A 19,793-nucleotide genomic window follows, 5' to 3' on the forward strand; every position below is an offset into this window, starting at 1 on the left:
CACTAGAATGAAATAAAAATAGCAAAAAGTTACCCAGAGGATGGCCATCTGAAGATTCTTTCACATGTTGGTTGTTCCCAAAGCTAGGTGTCCAAGTGTTCGATATTCAAATTCCATCTATGGCTTCTCAGTTTATCTAGGAACCAGCTGTTGGACTATCCAGCCATTGTTATATATGCCATGATTGGAAATGATGTCTGCAGTGGGTGAGTTACTAAAAAATGTTTGGAAGGTTCTTTGAGTTTCCCCTCATCTCCACTCCATTACAGTAGCCTGCTTCCCTATCTTAACAAGTCCTGGACACATGTCGACTCAATAGAATCAACCTATAGAGCTGAAAGACCCTTTGAAAAATATCTGATCCCATTAATTCTTTGCTCTGCTTCACAACAAATGGGTGTGTCATGATCAACTCTGAATTACATCACAAGACATATGCTACTGCTAGCCAAAAATCCAAGACTGAGAAGCGTGACTTTTGAAATGAAATAAAGCAAAATCACAGCTATCCCATAAGAACAGCTTTTTCGCTCATCTTCTGATTTACTTACTCGTGTGGTTGAGATAGCATAGACTTAGAGCTTTGCAAAGAAACCTACACATAGTTCACAGCCAATCCTATTTGTGCCCATGGCCCATAGTAAGAAAGTGGTTTTGCTAAACTGCTAATATCAGTAGTGATTTCAAAATGTTGAATGCCTTCGTTCCCCCACAACATTTTGGAAGGCTTCTCAAAGTCTGTGCATACCCCTAAGAATATGCCGCACATGTGAATGCCATCTGTCCTGTGATCATGGCCAAAAAGAAAAAAAAAGGTGAGATCAGATCTAAAACAACTCCCCAGTAGCCACCCACCCATCATTTTGGAAAACAGAAAAGCAAAGCCAAGAGAGGTGACATGAGTCGTCCGGTTAGTGATGGATGGCAGAGCTGGACTCCAACCCAAGAGGTACTAGAAGCAGGCCACCCTGCTCACTGCCCACCTTTTGCTTTTCTATACTTCACTCATCAAGAGCTTTTTAAGCTTGTGCTAAAAACATGGTTGAATATTATGAAATTGGGTTTGCCCTCATGGATACCTCCATGAGAGCCTCAGAACTCTTATGGTGAAGGAGGTGTAGACCTAATCAGTGAAGTGAGTTCAGGGCAGGAGATTCCATGCTGCAACCCAGAGATACTCATGTGCCCTGTCTTGGTAGCCCCTAGGCTGAGTTACCACTCTCCCCAGAATCCCAAGTCTGCCAAGGCTACATTCTGGGGACCCAAGTTAGCTCTGTGATGAGCCACCTGGTACTCTCCAGTACATAGCAAACATCCCCGAAACCCTCTAGGAACCAAGAGCCACACCACTCTCTGTATTGTCTCATCCCCACAGCAGCCCTAAGAAGCAAGTGCTATTGCTCCACTTTACAAATGAGGAAACAGTTTCAGCAAGGTTATTGAGAAACTTACTTCCATAGTTAGTGAGGAGCAAAGATGAGGGCCCAACAAGGTTCTCTGGCTAAGTTCTCTGTCCTTTCTACAGTCCACACTTGTCTCATTTGCTTTCTTTTATGCACATGCTTTTAAAAGTATGTACTGACCACTTATGATGTGCCAAGCTCTGTGCCCAGTTCTAGGATACAGTGGCAAAGAGGCCACCATCCCTGACCTCAAAGAGCTTATGAAAGGTAAAGCAATGAGCTTCAGCCCCCAGTCCTATCACAGAACAGAAAAATCCTATGGTCAGATCAGCCAGTGCCCCTCCAATCTCTGGATTCTATCCCCCGGGAGTGGACAGAGAACAAGCTGGTTATACTGAGTCAACCTGCAGAAAGACTTTTAGTCCAAGATCCCCAAATCCCTGAAACTGCATGTTTTCAACAGAAGCTGCACTTGCAGAGGTCCCTCCAGCCTGGCCCTGCTCTTCCTTTTCCAAGGAGCCAAAGGGCAGGTAGACATCAGCCAGAGACCTGTGCCAGCCTCCTTCCCCACCGGGGGTCTGGGCAAATAAACAGCAAGCATTTGGGTGAAAGAATGGAGTTGGCTGTGTGGGGTGTCCCCACGGTGCCCATTTTGCAACGTCCTGTGGAGGGGTTAGAAAAATAAAGACAGATGGCAACTATACCTCCCATCTGCCAGAACATCAAGGTGGAGGAGATTACCCCAAATGAGCAAAGTGATTTCATAAAAAGCTCAAGCCAGCAACAAATTGCATAATAAGTCCGTCCTGAAAAAAACTTTTAGGATATTTGCTTGACTTTTTTCTTTTCTTTTTTTTTTTTAACAATGATGCTAGTTCTCTGCTTCTTTCTCTATTCTTTAAACTCATGTAAGTAATAAGGACTTGTTAAATGAATGAAGGTCAGGATTGGAAAACAGCTTTTAGCATCAGGAATTCGAGAAGAAAGGTAAAATAGACAAACTTAGCTTTGTCATTGTAACTCTACTTGATTTGGCTTAAACTAACCCAGCTTTCTTGGGCTTTTGCTATCATTGCCTTCAAAAACTGCAGAATGTGAGTGATACAGAAAAAATTCCTGGAAATAGGGCAAGTATGAGTGAACTATAGCAGCAGAGGCTTGGGTAGCAATAGGAGTGCTTAGAAATGAAAGTGGCCTCAAGAGCCTCAGTTCATAAAGGGTGATTACAAACCTTCCCCAATAACCCAACACGACATCCCTGAAAATAATATAATTACTGGAAATGTGATAAATGCATATGTAGATAGATATCTATATTCATATATATATATATATAAGCATATAACATTAGCCACAGAAATGGATCTAGTTCCATTTTTTAGAGTGGACCTAGAAATTATAAACTGAATATCTTTTACCTAATGGAGAGAGCCAAGGCCACCCTACAGAGGTCATCTGTGTCGCCAGCTCCCAAGCATTTTTCTGCAGTGCCGTTGTTTCAGATGTCATCCAGGACAGCTGGTCAGCACTGCATTAAGAGGAAGCAGCCAAGGTGCTGATAGATAACAGACTCCAAGGAGTCCAGCTGCCAGAAAACAATCCATTCCATCCAATCAAGGGTAGAAAACCAACAGATAAGGGAAGGGACAGAACTTCTGCTCAGAGGAGTTTTCTCTCCCAGCGTCCTCAGTGGAAGTGTGGGTGGCCAAGGGAATAATAAGAAGTTTCTCAACCACCCAGAATGTTCCAGGCCACATCCTCTTTTAAGGGCCGCAGGACCTCTATGCATCAGGTAATGTGGGCCCAGTGAGTCCCCACCCCATTCCTGGCCTATGTCAAAGAGGCCTCTTCAAAGAGTTTGGGTGGGAAGTCAATAATGTGGTTACAACCGGCGGGCCTGGAGAAAAGGGCTGCCTCAATTTTCCAGGCAAGGATACTGGAGCAGGTTGCCATCCCCTACTCCAGGGCATCTTCCCAACCCAGGGACCGAAACTGTGTCTCTGGCATCCCCTGCATTGGCAGGTAGATTCTTTACCACTAGCACCACCTGGGAAGCCCTCTCTTACCTGGATGTTGAAAAGCACAGAAGCTAGCTGTGGGTGAAATCTGAACACTCAACCACAACAAGTCTCTGGGCTCTTGCTCTGATTCTGGGCAATGTTTTCTGCAGAGTCTGTTTGCCTTCTTCCTCGAGAAGGGGCACACCTGCCACCAACCAGGTGCAATCTGGCTGAAACACCTGCCAGGCTAATGAAATGATGGTGGCTGGCCCTGCACCCAAGTCATGAGGCTTATTTTGCATGATCGGGCACAATTCATCAGGATGAGGATAGAGTCTGAGCCGCCCCAAAGGCAAGGCTCACCGTCTGTTCCAAGCCCACCCCTGTGGTCCTGACGTGTGAGAGCATGTGCAGGGCACCATTTTCTCTTTCATTATTTTCTTGGCATGAGCGTCTTGTCTCTCAATCTGGTTTTCATATTTCTCCCCTAAGCTCTGTCCCCACAACCCCTCACCTCTCCACGAGTGTCTGGTGGGAGCTCACCAGTGGGTGAGGAAGGATGCAGGCACCGCGGTAGCAGGCCAACCCAGGATGGCAAAGTGGATCCGACATGGGCCCAGAGCATCCTGGGGAAGAGGTTTCAAGTTTCAGGTTAGCCCAGTCAGCCTTTGACAACAGGTGGCGCTAGTGGTAAAGAATCCACCTGCCAATGTAGGCGATCTGAGATGCAGTTTGATTCCTGGGCTGGGAAGATCCCCTGGAGGAGAGCATGGCAACCCACCCCAGTATTCTTGCCTGGAGAATCCCATGGACAGAGGAGTCTGGTGGGCTACAGACCACAGGGTCGCAAAGAGTGGGACACGGCTAAAGTGACTTAGCATGCCCACAAGGCCCGGGAGGTGTTTCCCAAACCACTGGAACTCTTTGATCACTACAATGCTAATACTAAGTCCCCTCAAAAATCACCAGGGGAGAAAGAGTACACAGATAAAAATGGCATTGAGAATTTTTCATATACAGAGTCATAGGGACCTTGGATGGCATCCAGAAGAGGTGACCAACCATCTGCCTCTCAGACCCTTCTGAACTTGCCTGAGCTCGCAATGCACACGACAGGATATACCTGCCAATGCACACGTGTAAATTATCTAGGTGTACGTGATGTAGCAAAGATGACTGGAGGCTGTTCCAGCAGAAACATCATGGCTTCTATTCTGACTTCAAGCCATTTTGGTTAAGCTTGCTTATTTTGTGAGGTGCCCTTTCATAAATGCAAATTAGCTGAGATTCTTTATCATCAGGGTTGTGTCTCTGACCAAAAAAGAATCATTAAAGAGGAAGTTTGGGAGACTTTCCTCCCTCTTAACTCATCTCGCTTTTAGGTGGTTGGCGAGGCTTAGCTCAGCATAACTGCTCTGTGCCAAAGTGCTGTTGTATCAGCAGAAAAAACCAAAACCTGAGATGCCAAGGCAAAAGTTAATAGGTGTGCATGCTAGCTTTACCACTGACAGGAGACAGGACACAGACTCCCAGCTTGCTCTGTTTCACCCCTGCTCTTGCACTCCAAACACACAGCGAAGGTAAAACCTGGTTACTCTGGGTGGATTCTCCTGGTCTGAACAAGCCCACAGGGCAGCCCGAATCCCCTCCACACACTGGGGTCCTTCTAGTGTTGTTGTACCTCTGCAAATCAAGCCTTACCAGTCTTTTACCCCTAGTAGGTAGGCAACCTATTCTCAAATCCTTCTGAGTACTTTTTTTTTAGGTTACAGAGCCTTTTTGTTCATAAAACCATATAGTTTTCCCCAAAGTAATAAAAGCCATAAATATAGAATTTTATTCTACATGCTGGGGTTTTGTAAAATGGGCATCTTTTTCCCTTTCCGCCTATCTCTTTATCACAAAGTCCAAGGAACTCACTACCTAGTGTAGAAGCATATACACCGACCGCAACAAATGCCCCAAACATCAGACTTGCTCCACCTTTTCCCCAGGATGGGGACAGGATGCTCACCACGGACTGGCCCATGTGACCCTCACATGCATGGTCAGCCTGTCACCCTTGGGATAGCAACAATGCGAAAGTTTTATTTGGCTAAGTGAAATAGGTAGAGCGGAGATGACATAAGATGACAATGTTTTCTGCCCCTTGCATTAAAACTTAGTTTTCTTTCTTATTTTAGATAGAATAAAAATAATATGAGGACCCCTTTCATTTGGATTGTTTCTCTGATCACAAAATAACATCTGTTGTAAGAAGTTCAAATAATACAGGGTTTAGGAAGGGAGAGTTATGCCAGAGTCATTCCCTACCAGCCCCCACAAGCCTGCTCTGACCTAACCAATAGAGACAGCTTCCTGTATTTGCATCCAGATTTTTTTTTCTATTCAAATTCTAACTTACAGGCTGATTAATGTTCATTGAAATGAAATATTATTATGCTTAGTGCTCTGCAATTTGTTCTTTTTGATCAACAATATTTTTCAGCAGTCTTTCCCATGTTAATACATGTAGATTATTCTCTTTAAAAATTTGTTTTATTGAGATGAAATTCACATATTGTAAAATTAACCATTTTAAAGTGAATGATTCAGTAGCATTGAGTACATTCATAATGTTGTGCACCCATCACCTTTATCTAGTTACTTCATTCCTTTGAATGGCTGCATGGATGTACTATAATTTAGGTAGCCAGGCTTTTTAGTTTATTCCAATTTTATTCTATTCCAAGAAATGCTGCAATATTTGTATGTATATTTTTGCACATTTGTGCAAACATTATTAAAGGACAACTTCCCAAAAGAGAAATGTCAAACAAGGTTAATAGTTAAGCCAACTTCAAATTTTGATACATTTTGAAAAATCCCTTCCAAAATGACAACATGGATATTCATTTAGGAGCAGGTCCCTTAAAAGTGACAATAGTGAATACCCCTAGGGACATCTTTCTATTCCCTCTTCCCATGTCTCTTATGTCTGGTCCAACTTGTGAGTCATGAACTTACTTTTTCTGGCTTAGAATCTGCATTTAATGCCCTAGGGTGGCAGTGACAAAATGCTTCAACCTGGGTAACTTCAAACAAAGGAAACATTCTCCCACAGTGCTGGAGGCTAACATTCCAAAATCAAGGTGTGGGAAGGGCCAGGTTCCTTTTGAAGTGTCTATGGAAAATCCTTCTTTGTCTTCTCGTCCTTCTGGTGGCTCCCTGCAATCCTCAACATTCCTTGGCTTGTGGCAGCATCACTCCAGTCTCCACTTCCAGCATCACATGGCCTTCTTCTCTATGTATGCGTCTCTCCTCTTCTTAAAAAGACCCTAGTGATTGTATTTAAGGCTCATCCTAATCCAGTGTGATCTCATCTCAACTGATTATATCTGCAGAGACCCTGTTTTCAAATAAGGTCACAGTCTGAGGGATGTTATTCAATCCATAGACAGGATCATTAGGTAAATCTGAAGTTTTAAGAACTTAGAGAACATGATTCCATTTAGATTAACAACAGGCAGTTTAAAGCCTACAGAGTAGATGAAAATCATAGAAAATTCTATATTCTCTCGCAGGTTAATGCAGGTTAGTATCTTAAGTCAAATTTGATGTGTACTTAGGGCTTGTACAAAAATCAGTTGTGCAAAAAATAAACAATAGTAGGCTTATATATTAAATCCAAAAAATGTTCTAGAATCCCTATTTGTACCTTGCCTTTTAAACATAACAAGAAAAAAAAGAGAGAAACAAAGAAAAGAAGGGAGATTTAAATGAAATTTTCAATGATTTATTTCTAGTATTTTGTACATTTCTTATCTTTGCTCTTTGCTCTTTTTGAAGACAAATGAAATAAATCAACCAGCTTAAATTCAATAAATGTCTAATTGAAGCTAAAGATTTGCTACTTTTAATTCACTTATGATTTACATCTTTGTCTTAAATTCTTTGATTTTAGGACCATGCTCTTATAACTACTTTCATCTCCTGTTTTCACTAACTTTTATGGAACAAAGAGTTAAAAATAAAATTTTAAATTTAAAATATCCTCTATCGAGCACAAGCACTACCACATAGAGAAAGGCAGTGATGAAAATCTGAATTGTCTGCTGACAGATAATGTTGCAGGGGTATAGCCTGGAATAGCAGTCTATCAGGAAATTCATGAAAGTTCACATTTAGTGCAGAAAGAAAGGATGTAGTGTGGACACATAATGTCACTTCATTTCTCAGTGAAAGTCTGTTTCCCTGACTATGACATATATGAAAAATTTTAAAGGCCAAGTCGCAGATCTCAAAGCACCAAACAAATAATAAGCAGTACCAGGCTCCTTTGATTCCATTAACTGTGTGCAATAGTCAGGATCAGTGATGTAATACTGCAGGAACAAACAGCCCCTAAAATCTTAATAGCATACACAATAAATATTTACTCACTCACATTACATTGTCCATCAGGGATCACCATGGAGCTCTGTTCCAGGACTCACTGGTGGAGCAGCTGCCTTCTAGAACATTGTTCAGGCCCATAGCAAAGAAAAAGGCCATCCTAGAGGCTCTCATACAACCAAACATGACAAATGTCATTTCTGCTCACAACTCGTAGGCCAGACCTGTCAGTGGCCCTCTTAATCACAAGGGAGTCCAAAAGTCAGAAATATTTTGCATATAAATAACCAGTGTGTGTGTAAGAGAGTGTGTGTATCAGGGGCAGGGAAGTATATTTGCATTTATTTATCCTTATAACCTACTAAGATATTTTCTGTTTCTTTTGCCAACAGGAATATTGATCCTCTCCCAGAAATGACCACTCCTGAGAAATTGTACTCCAAGGTCATGCAGACTCTGCAGTATCTAGATTCCCACCTGCCAAAAGGCAGTCATGTTATTTTACTTGGCTTACCAGATGGAAGATTTCTCTGGGATCATTTGCATGACAGATATCATCCTCTTGGTATTAGAGATTCTTTTACTCTTTAACAATGTCAATGTATTCACAGTTCAAATATATGTAGCTCAACTGCATAAGAATACACCTAAAAGGTCACCAGAACCAATCAAGGAGAGAGTACCCAGGTACAGGATCTAAAGCTCAGTATCCAAAGGTGGCCAGAACCATATCAAAGTCAGACAGGGCAGACACAGTAAGTAAAGAATTTGGACAAATTGAAAGGTACAAGTTTAAATAAGGAAACTCCTTCACTGAAGGTGAGATACAGAACACAGAACAAGCCAGCGAAGCCCAAACAAGAGACAGAAAGGGGACAAACAAGCCCAAGGGAAGGATTTCTCCAGACCTCAGTGGTGAGTGCCCCCTGGTGGCCAGAATTCTAATGGGTTCTGTGAACCTGAATCTTCCCTGGTAGCTCAGCTGACAAAAAAATCTACCTGCAATGCAGAAGACCCTGGTTCAATTCCTGGGTTAGGAAGATCTGCTGGAGAAGGGATAGGCTACCCATTCCAGTGTTCTTGGGATTCCCTGATGGTTCAGCTGGTAAAGAATCTGCCTGCAATGTGGGAGACCTGGGTTCAATCCCTGGGTTGGGAAGATCCCCTGGAGAAGGGAAAAGCTACCCACTCCAGTATTCTGGCCTGGAGAATTCCATGGACTGTATAGTCCATGGGGTCGCAAAGAGTCAGACACAACTGAGCGACTTTCACTTTCACTTTCTGTGCACCCTGGTGGCCGCTGGGAGTTCTATAGGACACAGTCCTCCAGAAGCCTTGCTCCCTGCTTCTACGTTCTTGGAATGCTTGGCTCTGAAATGCTTTAAAGTTCCAGGAAATTTCTAATAGCATGTCTAGCATTCCAGATCCTTTACAAAGATTGTGAAAGTAGTAGTAATTCACCTTGGGAAGAGCTGCCATTACTGACCCTTAAAACAATTCTGTAAGATAAATGTTTCTATTAATTCCACTTGATTGATGAAAAAAACTAAGGCTCAGAAAGGTTGCGTAGCTTGCCAAATGTTGCACAGCTTATTGTATATGTAACCTGGGTGTAGCAGGGTTCTTTTTCTGTGTTTCAGGGAAGAATGTCCTTTAAAAAAATACTCATTGTATGCCATGTGCTGTTCAAGGCACTGCGTAACCATCAGCGAACACTATAGTCAAAAATCTCAGCCAGCATAGGCTTAGGTTACAGTGGGGAAAAGATTCCAAAAGTCAGAGGAGGCGGAGTGTTACTAGAGAAAATTAAGCAAAGGGCAGATGGGAAGCACTGGCCTCAGGCCTCTCAGAGGGGCATCCACAAGGAGAGGCTTGGGGACCATCATCTCAGCCCCATATCGACAGCACCTGTGCCAGTCTGTCATGGAAAGAGACTGTCCCTTCCCTGGCATTGCCAGGTCTGCCTCCTTAGACCAACCCTGGAGGTGCAAACAGTTTCTTGTGAGTCAGATGAGCAATTCAGAGGGGGTGACCTGAAACTCCTTCCTTTGTGTCCTCCATGGTGGGTGGAGGAGAGAGCTTTCCCATGCATCCATCACATCCCTGTGTCTTTTCAGTCGTCTCATGTCCTCTTCCTGCAGTTCCTGCTTGATCCAACCTCCCTACCACCTCCCTCAGCAAGTTCCACCCCTCCCCACATAAGAGAAGAGCAGGGACCCTTCAACCAGCTCTCAAAGGGCTCTGATCCCTTCACTGAGTTCTCCGTACTGGGGGGTGATAGTAGATATCCACACACCACACTCCCGACCAATGGGACTAAAGTCATTTTCTTCTTCAGTTATGAAACGTACTATGAATGTTATTACTGTCTAAGAGGACACAGTTTAGCCTCTCATGAGGAAAGTGTGTCCCATCTGTTCACATGGCTTCGACCACGCCCTTAAGAAATGATTGTGTGATGACACAGTGAACTTTACTCCAATCTGGGCTGCCTTGGACATGTGAAGGACAACCACTTGGGCTAAGAATAGCTCTTTGAGCCACTGGGGATGAAAATTTCACTTCCCCTAACAGATGTTTTCAGATTCCCTAGTGGCGCAGATGGTAAATAATTCGCCTGCAATGCAGGAGACCTGGGTTTGATCCCTGGGTTCGGAAGATCCCCTGGAGGAGGGCATGGCAACCCACTCCAGTAGTCTTACCTGGAGAATCCCCATGGACAGAGGAGCCTAGTGGGCTACAGTCCCTTGGGTTGCAGAGTCAAACATGATTGAGCGACTAAGCATGGCACAACAGATGTTTTCAGATTCCTAGATTTCGCCCATGCTAAAAAATGCTTAGGGAAGGGAACTTGGAGGCAGGAGAAATATGCTCCCAATTTACTCCATCACACCAGTATGGACTTGACTTTGGGTTTTCTGACTTCAAATCTCATTTTCTTTCCATGAACTGCAGTTAGACTGCATCCATAAGTTTTTTCAGATATGCCATGCAATTCCCTTGACTCAACCACAGTATTTAAAAATGACTCCATGTAATTTGGAAGACAGCAAGGAAAGGAAAATGGTGACTGATCAGGGACTCAATCACTTGGAGGATTCTCTCAGTCCCTCATCCAGGGACTACCCACCCAACCCCACCCATTATCATATCACACCTGAAGATACAGGGTGCTACTGGCATCCAAGGGTTAGAATCCAAGGATGTTCCTAAACATCCTGCAATGCACAGGACAGCCCCTCCACAACCAGGAATATCAACAGTACCAAGGCTGAGAAACCCAGCTCTAGGCTTTGTCTTTTCCTCAAACAGCCTCCCTCCAGCCGCTGACCTAGACTAGCAATTCACAGCACAAAAGCCAAGGGTGGAACAAGTGTGTTCCATATCAACAACCCTAGTTTGGTGCATTGGGGCGGGGCAGGGGGATCCAATTGGGGAGAAAGTTGAAACCACCTAAAATTTCTAATGTTTTTCAGTTATTATTCCGATCTTAAATTATCCCTGCTGTCTGGTTGCCATGGGAAATAAGTTTTGAATTCCTCAAGAAGCATCAGGGTCCTTCCTAGACAGACTGGGGAAGTAGGTGGGATTCACCCAGCATCCTCATTCCTCCTCTGGCAGGCTCCTAACTCACATAAGATGAGAAGGTTGAGTAGGGGCTGCTGCCTTCGCATTGTCTCCATTCTGTTCCTGCTCCCCCTCCAATCTTTGGATCTTCATTCCCACAAGACAGGAACCAGCAGTGAAGCAGCTTAATGCTGGGTCAGTCTCAGGGCTTGGTTGCTCTGCCCAGGTTGGGGTGAGTCTCATCTTAATCAATAGCCAAACACCTGAGTCTGGTTCCCGGGGCATAGTGCTCAGGGTTGTACAAGAACTTAAGAGGGGGGTTCCATTTATTTCTGCCTTTGAGCCAAGAAACATGATGATGATGATAATCTGTAGACTTGACTTTAGCTGCCCCTTAAGGATTAAGAAAGAGGCCAAGGAGCAAAAGGGATTGGGGAAGAAGCCCTAGGTCAGTGATTACATTCTCTGCTGCCTCAATAGTACAAGTCGGAATTCAGCCCATCTATTCAGGAAAGAGGTTAAAGGCCACAGCATCAGATCAGCAGGCAGTGGAGGCCCAGAACAAGAAAGGGTGTCTAGCTAACTCCCACCAGGGAAGAAGGAGCTAGGATACCCTCCTTAGCATCATTCCTCTTCGCCTTGTTTGTGAATCACTGCCTGGTAACTGCCTGGCTGCCAAGGGCTGTGACAGCCCCACAATCTCTACTAGCAATTAGAATTCCTGGTGAGAATGTTCTATCTTTTTGAGGAATTACCAGAAAGTAGGTCTCACACATTAGGATTGTACTTGCATAGATCTTTTGAGAAAGTTTGTATTTGACCAGGAATGTGTCCTCTCAGGCATAGCCTATGAGGAAGGCAATCTTTCTGTTAATATGTCTGAGATACCAATTATCTAAAGATGATACTAAGGTGAAGTCCTTGTCCTCTAAGGAGAAGGAAAAACAACTACATTGGGAAAAAGATTATACAGATCCTGACAGTAAAATTACCCTGGGGCCAACAACACTTGTACAAGCATTCTGGGAGCTATCTAAAGGGTTAAACTGTGGTCAAGAAATCTGGGAGTACTGGCTACAAATAAGTCTGCCATATGGCCTTCCTTGAAGGGCCTCTGCCACAAAACATCAGCAATAACTTCATTTTGCCTCAATTATTCTTAAACTGAAACCTAATGCATTTTAAAATACCCCACCTTCCATTTTTTTACTAGCTTCATCTCTGTTTAAATTAATGTGGTTGTACCAAGGTTTAACACACTTAGATGGTATTTCATGAAGGTGTGGCTGATCTTTGTTGGTACTAGGCTTTTATTAGTACCAACTTTTATTTTTATTTTTTAGTATCAAGCTTTTATCAGCACCAAAATTTCAGTTATGGTCCCAACATTAAATACACTCCAAAAACTGCGCTAAAGAACTTACACATGACTGAGATATTAGCTGCCTCTATAGCAGCTGGGGTAGAAGATACCCTGCGATCTTAAGCGGGACCATAGGGCATCCACTGGGCCAACCCATGGGCTCCCAGCCCTCACACACACACACACACAGATTGTTCCACTATTGTGGGACATCCCTCCTGTCCCTGTCCTGGGCATTCATGACCACCTTTCTTCATCAGATTTACTTTCTACAAGGAGCTGTAGACACCACCTCTTTACATGTAGATACAACATTTAGGTAGGATCAGTCTTTATACCCGGGCTCCTCAGTATGGAAAAATACCATTAGAGTAACAGGGATAAAAAGTAATACATAAAAAGAAAGAGCGAATAACAACCTGACAATTTCAATCAATGGAAAAAAGCATAAGAACCATTTTCCTTCTTCCCCATCTTTCAACCATAAGCCCATCACAAGCACTCTCAGTCAGCCTTTCACATGACCAGACCCAGACACCCTAACCTTTAATAGGCAGAAATACCAGACAGAAGGGAAACCAACCCATTACATCTCTCCCATTTATCTTGTAACTACAGTTAATGTGCCCTTATCCTGTCCACAGACCTACCTACTCACCTAAGAACTTCTTTTCCATTAACCTGATCCGATTAGAGACAGAACCAGAATACCCAGGAGATAGAGGGGAAGGAACAGGGACTGGAAGATGATCCAGAAGGAGGATATGCCTTGTGGTCTCATCCTAACATGTGCTGGGGCCTCAGCAGTAGCATAGTAGGAAGCAGGGTGTAAGCTAGGATGCAGCAAGGCTATGGATCAGCTTAGCCCCAACAGAGGAGATAGCCGATGACTTCTCCAGAATCCAGGAGCAGGATAAACTCCAGTCCCTGTGGATATCAGTGAAGTCCAGTCTTTCAGATGAGGAAGAAGAGGGTGTAGAAATGTTTCTTATGGTCAGGCATGAGGTGCCACTTCCTGCAGGTTGAAGAGACTTCAGCCACTGGGCAAGGGAAGGAGAGAGAGAGGCCACCAGGTGAGAGTCAGGGCCAAGCAGGTTGTCAGGGCCCCAGCCAAGCTCTCTAAGGTTTATTACATGGCCCCAGTACCAACAAAGAAACAAGATGGCAGAGGGAAGGCTGGCACTCAGGGGCTGGATCAGCAAGAGCCAAGGCCTCCCGGCAGGGGAGAGTTAAGGGTGGAGATGCAGGTTGGAGGTGTCAGTCATTGCAGCTGGGCTAGGCTGAGACAGGCAGGGACACACACAGAAAGTAGGCAAATTGCAAAAGTACATGCACACACACACACACACACACACACACACACACACACACAAAGAGGGAAAGCAGACTCAGTGATGGAGAGCAGGATCTTGCAGAAAGATGGGAGCTGAGAGCTCCATGTGGAGTCCATAAAATGAAAGTGAAGACAAGAGCCAGTGGCTTGGGATTCATCTAAAATGTGAAAATGCAGACACCTTTGGAGCACAGAGAAGGCCCCGCGTGTCACTGTGACTTTAATGGCGATAATAAGCCTGCGGTTTTCCAGTCCTGGGATTCACTCACCCACCCAGAGACATAATATATTTTCCCTCTACGACAAGAAAATTGAATCTATCTTTCAGTCTAACTGATCTGAGGTATAAGTGAAAAATAAGACTGTGTTCTATCACCTTCAATCTTTCTCTTCGCTCCGAGATAGGCCCTATTATTTTCCTTTATTTTTTCGGGCGTGAGAGAAGTGTTAATGGATAAGACATCAGTCATTCACCCCTGAGATGTGGGAGAGCCTGGATTTTGTGTCCCAGCTGCAGCATGAAAGTTGAATTGCCACTGGGGTGAAGTAGGAGGGGAGCGGATGGGGAGCGGGGGATATGGTAGAAAGGCCAGGGGGTGGGAGGTGTGAAGAGAAAATAAATTATGCCCCCAGATTCTGGGTCTACAGTTGATATTTGGAAAGACTCTGCATGAGCTTGCATTTGGTGCTTATCACTTTATTCTTATGTACTTCTTTAACTTGCACCAAAAGCACCAAAAATAGAGCCCATCTATTAATGGGGGCTCAAGTAAGAGAACTGGTGGGCCATAAAGGGGTATAACATACTAGCTGCTCCCAGCAGATGGCTGCCCAAGCATTTGTGGAAACCTTCAGTTCACCAAACTATAAAACAGAGCATGATCAGACCTTCAGACATTTGATTGTCCTGTCATAATTGGAATATATATTTAATTGGGTCAGACTTCAGTGTTTCATAAACACAAAAGGAGGATTTGGTCAACTACACCTTGCATGCTCCCTGGGCCCCATGTTGGATACCATTGCCAGGAGAAAGCCACTGTTCTGCCAAGTCCTTCGTTAGTGGTGTTCTGGTCCATATGGTGCCCTGTATCCCTCTCCCTGGAGTCCTGCCCTAGCCCATGATAAGAGCTCAAGAAGGGAGTGAACTCCTTAGGGCTTCTCCTCAACTCTGGGTGTCAATTTCTAGGGAGCTCAGAAAGAAGGAAAGCCTAGGCTTCCTCAAGAGCAATACCAAGTGCAAAACCCGGAAGGATCCCTGGGGACACCAGCCTTCTGCAAGGGAGGCAGGATCACCTATCAGGGTCCCTAGTTGGCTGCTCTATCTCTGAGTGCATGCCACAGGCCAGATCCCTCTGTTTTCCAGGCCAGCTCAACAAGGACGTGACCTACGCGCATTTCTACTCCTTCCTGAACTGTCTCCAGGTGAGCTCACGCTGACTTCTTCCAAGGCCATGTTCCCATGACCTGCACCATTCTTCTGTAATCAAAGTGTTTTCCTGCTCTCAGGTCAGCCCCTGCCACGGCTGGATGTCTTCCAACAAGACGCTGCGGAATCTCACTTCAGAGGTAGGGCTGTCGTGGGTCCTTTGATCCCATCTTCGAGTATTCTCTACCTGTGTTTGCTGCAGGATTTTCACTGGGGATGGGGTTTTGGCAGGGCAATGGCCTCCAAGCTGGTGAATTTAAAAAAAAAATTCAAACTCTTGGATGCTTGAGGAGCCAAGAGAATGTGGGGTGCCCTGTCTCCCAACTCTGCCTCACTGAGCCTGTCATCTTGCCATGGTCCTCAGTCACTGTCTCTGTGTGTGCCTCTCTTGTACGCACATTATGCATGTACGCACACTCACAGATGTCTGTGAAAGCTTGTCCTAGACATTTTGTAGAGTCAGAGAAGTGAGCAAGGTTAGGTATACACAGAGCTGGAAGTCTCCCAAGGCAAGGGAGGACCAGATGCCCCAGAGCCTTCCTTTCTTCTCTGAAAAAGGTTCCCACATTTCTTTCACAGATGGTAAATAATCTCTTTGGAAGGGATTTATTTAAAAGTTTTTACAAGGGAAATATGTCTTAATTTTTTAAAACTTTGGAATGTAAAACAATACAAAAAACATTAGCAAAAATCACTCAAAATCTTACCACCCAAAATTAATATGTATGTCTTTCCAGTATTACTTTCATAGCTAGTCATTTTGGGGACTTGGCCTGCATAGTATCAGAACACATGTATTGTTTTATACCTTCTAATGTTCATAATTATTCCTCCACATCATAATTTTGTAATCATTTTAGAATACAGAGTACATGAATATACCATGGTTTATTTCATCCCTTGGTGTTGGACATATGAGTTGTTTCTAATTTTCCGCTATGATATATAGCACTGTGATGAACCTTTTTATATATAAAAATGTATGTCTTTGTGTATTATGTCTATTTTCTTAAGATAAATTCCTAGAAAATTATTGGGTCAAAGAGTACACCAGATCTGATCCGTATCACCAAACTGTTCTCTAGAAAGGTTAAACAAATTGACATTCTCAATCACATATCCCATGGCAATACTCTTTATTATCACGATTGTTCATCTTTTCCTTGACAATACCATGGGGAGAAAATGGTATCTTATTACTTTAATTTGCACTGATTTGGTTCCTAATGAATTTTAACAGTTTTGTATGTTCGTTGGCCATTTGTGCATGAACAGAATTTAATATGCAGAGCTGCTCTCTGCTGATGACTTGCAGTGGGGGTGGGAGTGGGAACTATTGATTTCTTTGTTCTGCCTGAATTATCTCCCTAAAGCCCAAGTCTAGGTTTCATGAAATTCTCCCTGTTTCCTTTGTATTCAGAGAGCAGAACAACTCTCCACAACGCTGAAAAAAATTGCAACCAGTCAGAAATTTATGAACTTCGACCTTTTCTACTTAGATTTCGACTTCCAAAAAAGTAAGTTTTGCTTGGTTTAGGTATTGACACAAGACAAAAGCAGCAGCCACCATTTAGAGCCTTCCTGGGCAAGGTGTTTGTTTACAAGTGAACAGGCAGTAGCATGGACAGGGTCACAGTTGCCCATCCTGACACATTAATAGCTCTGAGTATTGGAAGAAATAAAGTATGAGAGTCTTTCTGGAAAGGTGGAAGCTTAGCATCACCTCCTTATTTCACCATTATTTTAGAATCCCTGCAGCAATAGAGCCAGTGACCAGTCAGAAACAGCTCTGGGCTGGGAGCCAACAGGTCAATGAAATCATCTTACTTATTCTTGACAGTTTAGTAATGCCCCACTTATGAATGGGCTAAGGATGAGTGTGACAGGCCTGAGGGATAAGCTCATGTCTCTTCCCATGGGCACTGGATTCCCTAAGGACTCAAAGCAAGGCAGATTCCCAGCCCCCACACATGATAAAACAAATCAGAGTCTCAAAAGGAGGGGCTTCAGATGCCTATGGCAAAATGGACAAACCATATCCCAACTTTCTGGAAAGAACACTGCTGCTGCTTTTCTAGCACTCTCTCCAAACACTGGGGTCACTGATGAGTGGTCACAAGAAAGCAAGCATGATTACTGGATTTATCCTTTACATCTTGACTCTGAAAAATTATTATCTACTGACTTTAATCCTTCCAGTCCCATTTTCATTTCTAAGTAATTGTTACACAAGACAAAAGCCTCTGCTGTTTGACTGCCAGCTGAGATGATGCTAACAAAAAGCTTTGCAGTGTGTGCAAAGGATGGGCGATTTCTCATAAGGAGTTTATCATCTCTATCTCCCCACCACCAACTCCCCCAGCCCAAGCATCTGGGATGAAGCAGATGGCCACCATGAATTATCAAATATTGCATTAGCTGACACGTTTTGCATTGTAGACTCTAGTACTTCAATTCTGAACATCTTTTCAACAAGACTGATCTCTCTTAACTAGATTTCCTGCCTAGGTGATACATATTTCCCTCATGGGGAGAGACATTTTGATAAATAACTTCTCATTAAAATGCAGAGTTAAAGCCTCATTAATGAATTCCTGGTGAAAACAAATGTACCACTAAGTAATCTTTGATCATCACCAACCCTGAATGTAGATAAAGTTTTTAAAAATATAATAATGCCAAGCATTCACTAGAGACTGTCTCATTTCCACAGTAATCTCTAGCGCTGTCATTTGTTATCTTTGGGACTACTGGAAATTCCCTGAACATTTTCAAATTCTCCTTTCCAGACCTGGAAACAGAGACACTGTATCTACATAACAAGTCTTTGTGATGATTGTGTGAAATAATGTGTAATCTTCCTAAATGCCATGCCTGGAACATAACCAGCACCCAGGAAAGAGCACCATTCTCTCATACCCTGGCCACTTAATACACAATTCAAAATGAACAGGATCCATACACCAGGGTGGCTGGTTATAAATGCAGAGCCCCAGGCCCCACTCCTAATTAGGACCTGCCTAATCAGAGTCTGTCTGCATCTGGACATAATCCACAGATGATCCATACACACATTAAAACTTAATCAGTGGGGCTCCGATAATGCTCCAAGATTAAGAACTTAGTCACTTAATCATCATATTTTTACTAAGCCCTCCTATGTGCTGTACAGGTGCTGGGAATCTAGTTAACAAAACAGAACAGTCCTTCTCTTCATGAAAGATATAGAGAAAAGGGCTTCCTCCCAGACCCCATCCTGACCAGCATTCCACATACTTGGAAGCAGAACTTCTTCAGCACATTCTCTTTTTTTTTTTTTTTTTTGTCCTCAGCACATTCTTATCCTCAGAGCAGCAGTAAATGCAATTTAAAAGTTTCAGTTAAACTGAACATGCTACATCAACCTTTCTGAGAAACCTCCTAGGTATCTCTCCTTGTTTGTCAATTCTCATCAATAGTTCGAGGAACTTCCTGAAAATTTTTAATTTCCTGATATTGAAGGTCCAGTTTTGGTACAGGGATTTCTTTGCCTTCTCCATATGAGGTTAGTCTCCAGTGGGAGGGAGAGGGGAGACAGAGGAAATGGTACCCTGGGATCTGCCTCTAGAAACATCCAATACAGCATCCCACATTTTATAGCTATGTGCCACCATGTGCCCTTCTGAAAGAACTGGAATTTCTATCTAGTTTTCAGGAACTATGGTGACGTCTTCACCTATGCTCAGTGTTAGATTACTCCAAAAGGAATGCCTACCTTGAGACTTTAGCATTTTTCCAGGGCAGGCAGAGGGGGCATCCACTCCAAGATCCATCTCCATGGATAGCCTCCAACACACGCACTTAGTCATGTCCAACTCTTTGTAACCCCATGGACTCTAGCCCACCAGGCTCCTCTGTCCATGGAGTTTTCCAGACAAGAATACTGGAGTGGGTTGCCATACCCTCCTCCAGGGGAATCTTCCCAATCTAGGGATCAAACTCGCATTTCTTGTGTCTCCTGCCTTGGCAGGTAGTTTCTTTACCACTGCACCTCCTGGGAAACTCTATAGAGTCATTTATTAAATCTGCAGTCTCAGTAGTCACATGAAAATCTCTGCTCTCATTTCTATACTGCATTTGAGCATCACAAATGTTACTTTCATATGTAATTCACAATTGTACACCCTGAGACAGAGCAAATGACTGTTGAGGGTCCCTGTCCCTCGAGGGTAGACATGAGACCTGTCTGTTCTCCAGTCTGACAGCCTCAGTCCAGCTCCAAAAGATGATTGCTCACCTCAAAGACTTTTTCTGTCTCTTGCTGACTCATCCTCCAACTGGTTAT

At 43.6% G+C, this 19,793-nt stretch overlaps 1 protein-coding gene across 6 annotated transcripts in view; it reads left to right on the forward strand.

Annotated features, from left to right (window-relative positions):
* Nucleotides 1–19,793, forward strand: part of AOAH (acyloxyacyl hydrolase) — a 183,721-nt gene that overhangs the window by 144,864 nt on the left and 19,064 nt on the right. For 4 of the 6 annotated variants that reach the window (XM_043873042.1, XM_043873040.1, XM_043873041.1 and 1 more), the window contains exons 16-20: nt 132–206; nt 8,170–8,342; nt 15,407–15,465; nt 15,550–15,609; nt 16,890–16,986. In XM_043873042.1, coding sequence (XP_043728977.1) covers nt 132–206; nt 8,170–8,342; nt 15,407–15,465; nt 15,550–15,609; nt 16,890–16,986 — 464 coding nt within the window. Of the gene's footprint in view, nt 1–131; nt 207–8,169; nt 8,343–15,406; nt 15,466–15,549; nt 15,610–16,889; nt 16,991–19,793 lie in introns of all 6 variants that reach the window. The other 2 variants (XM_043873043.1, XM_043873044.1) reach the window with 2 other exon arrangements.

Source organism: Cervus elaphus, chromosome 18 (genome assembly GCF_910594005.1).
Source record: "Cervus elaphus chromosome 18, mCerEla1.1, whole genome shotgun sequence".
NCBI lineage: Eukaryota > Metazoa > Chordata > Mammalia > Artiodactyla > Cervidae > Cervus > Cervus elaphus.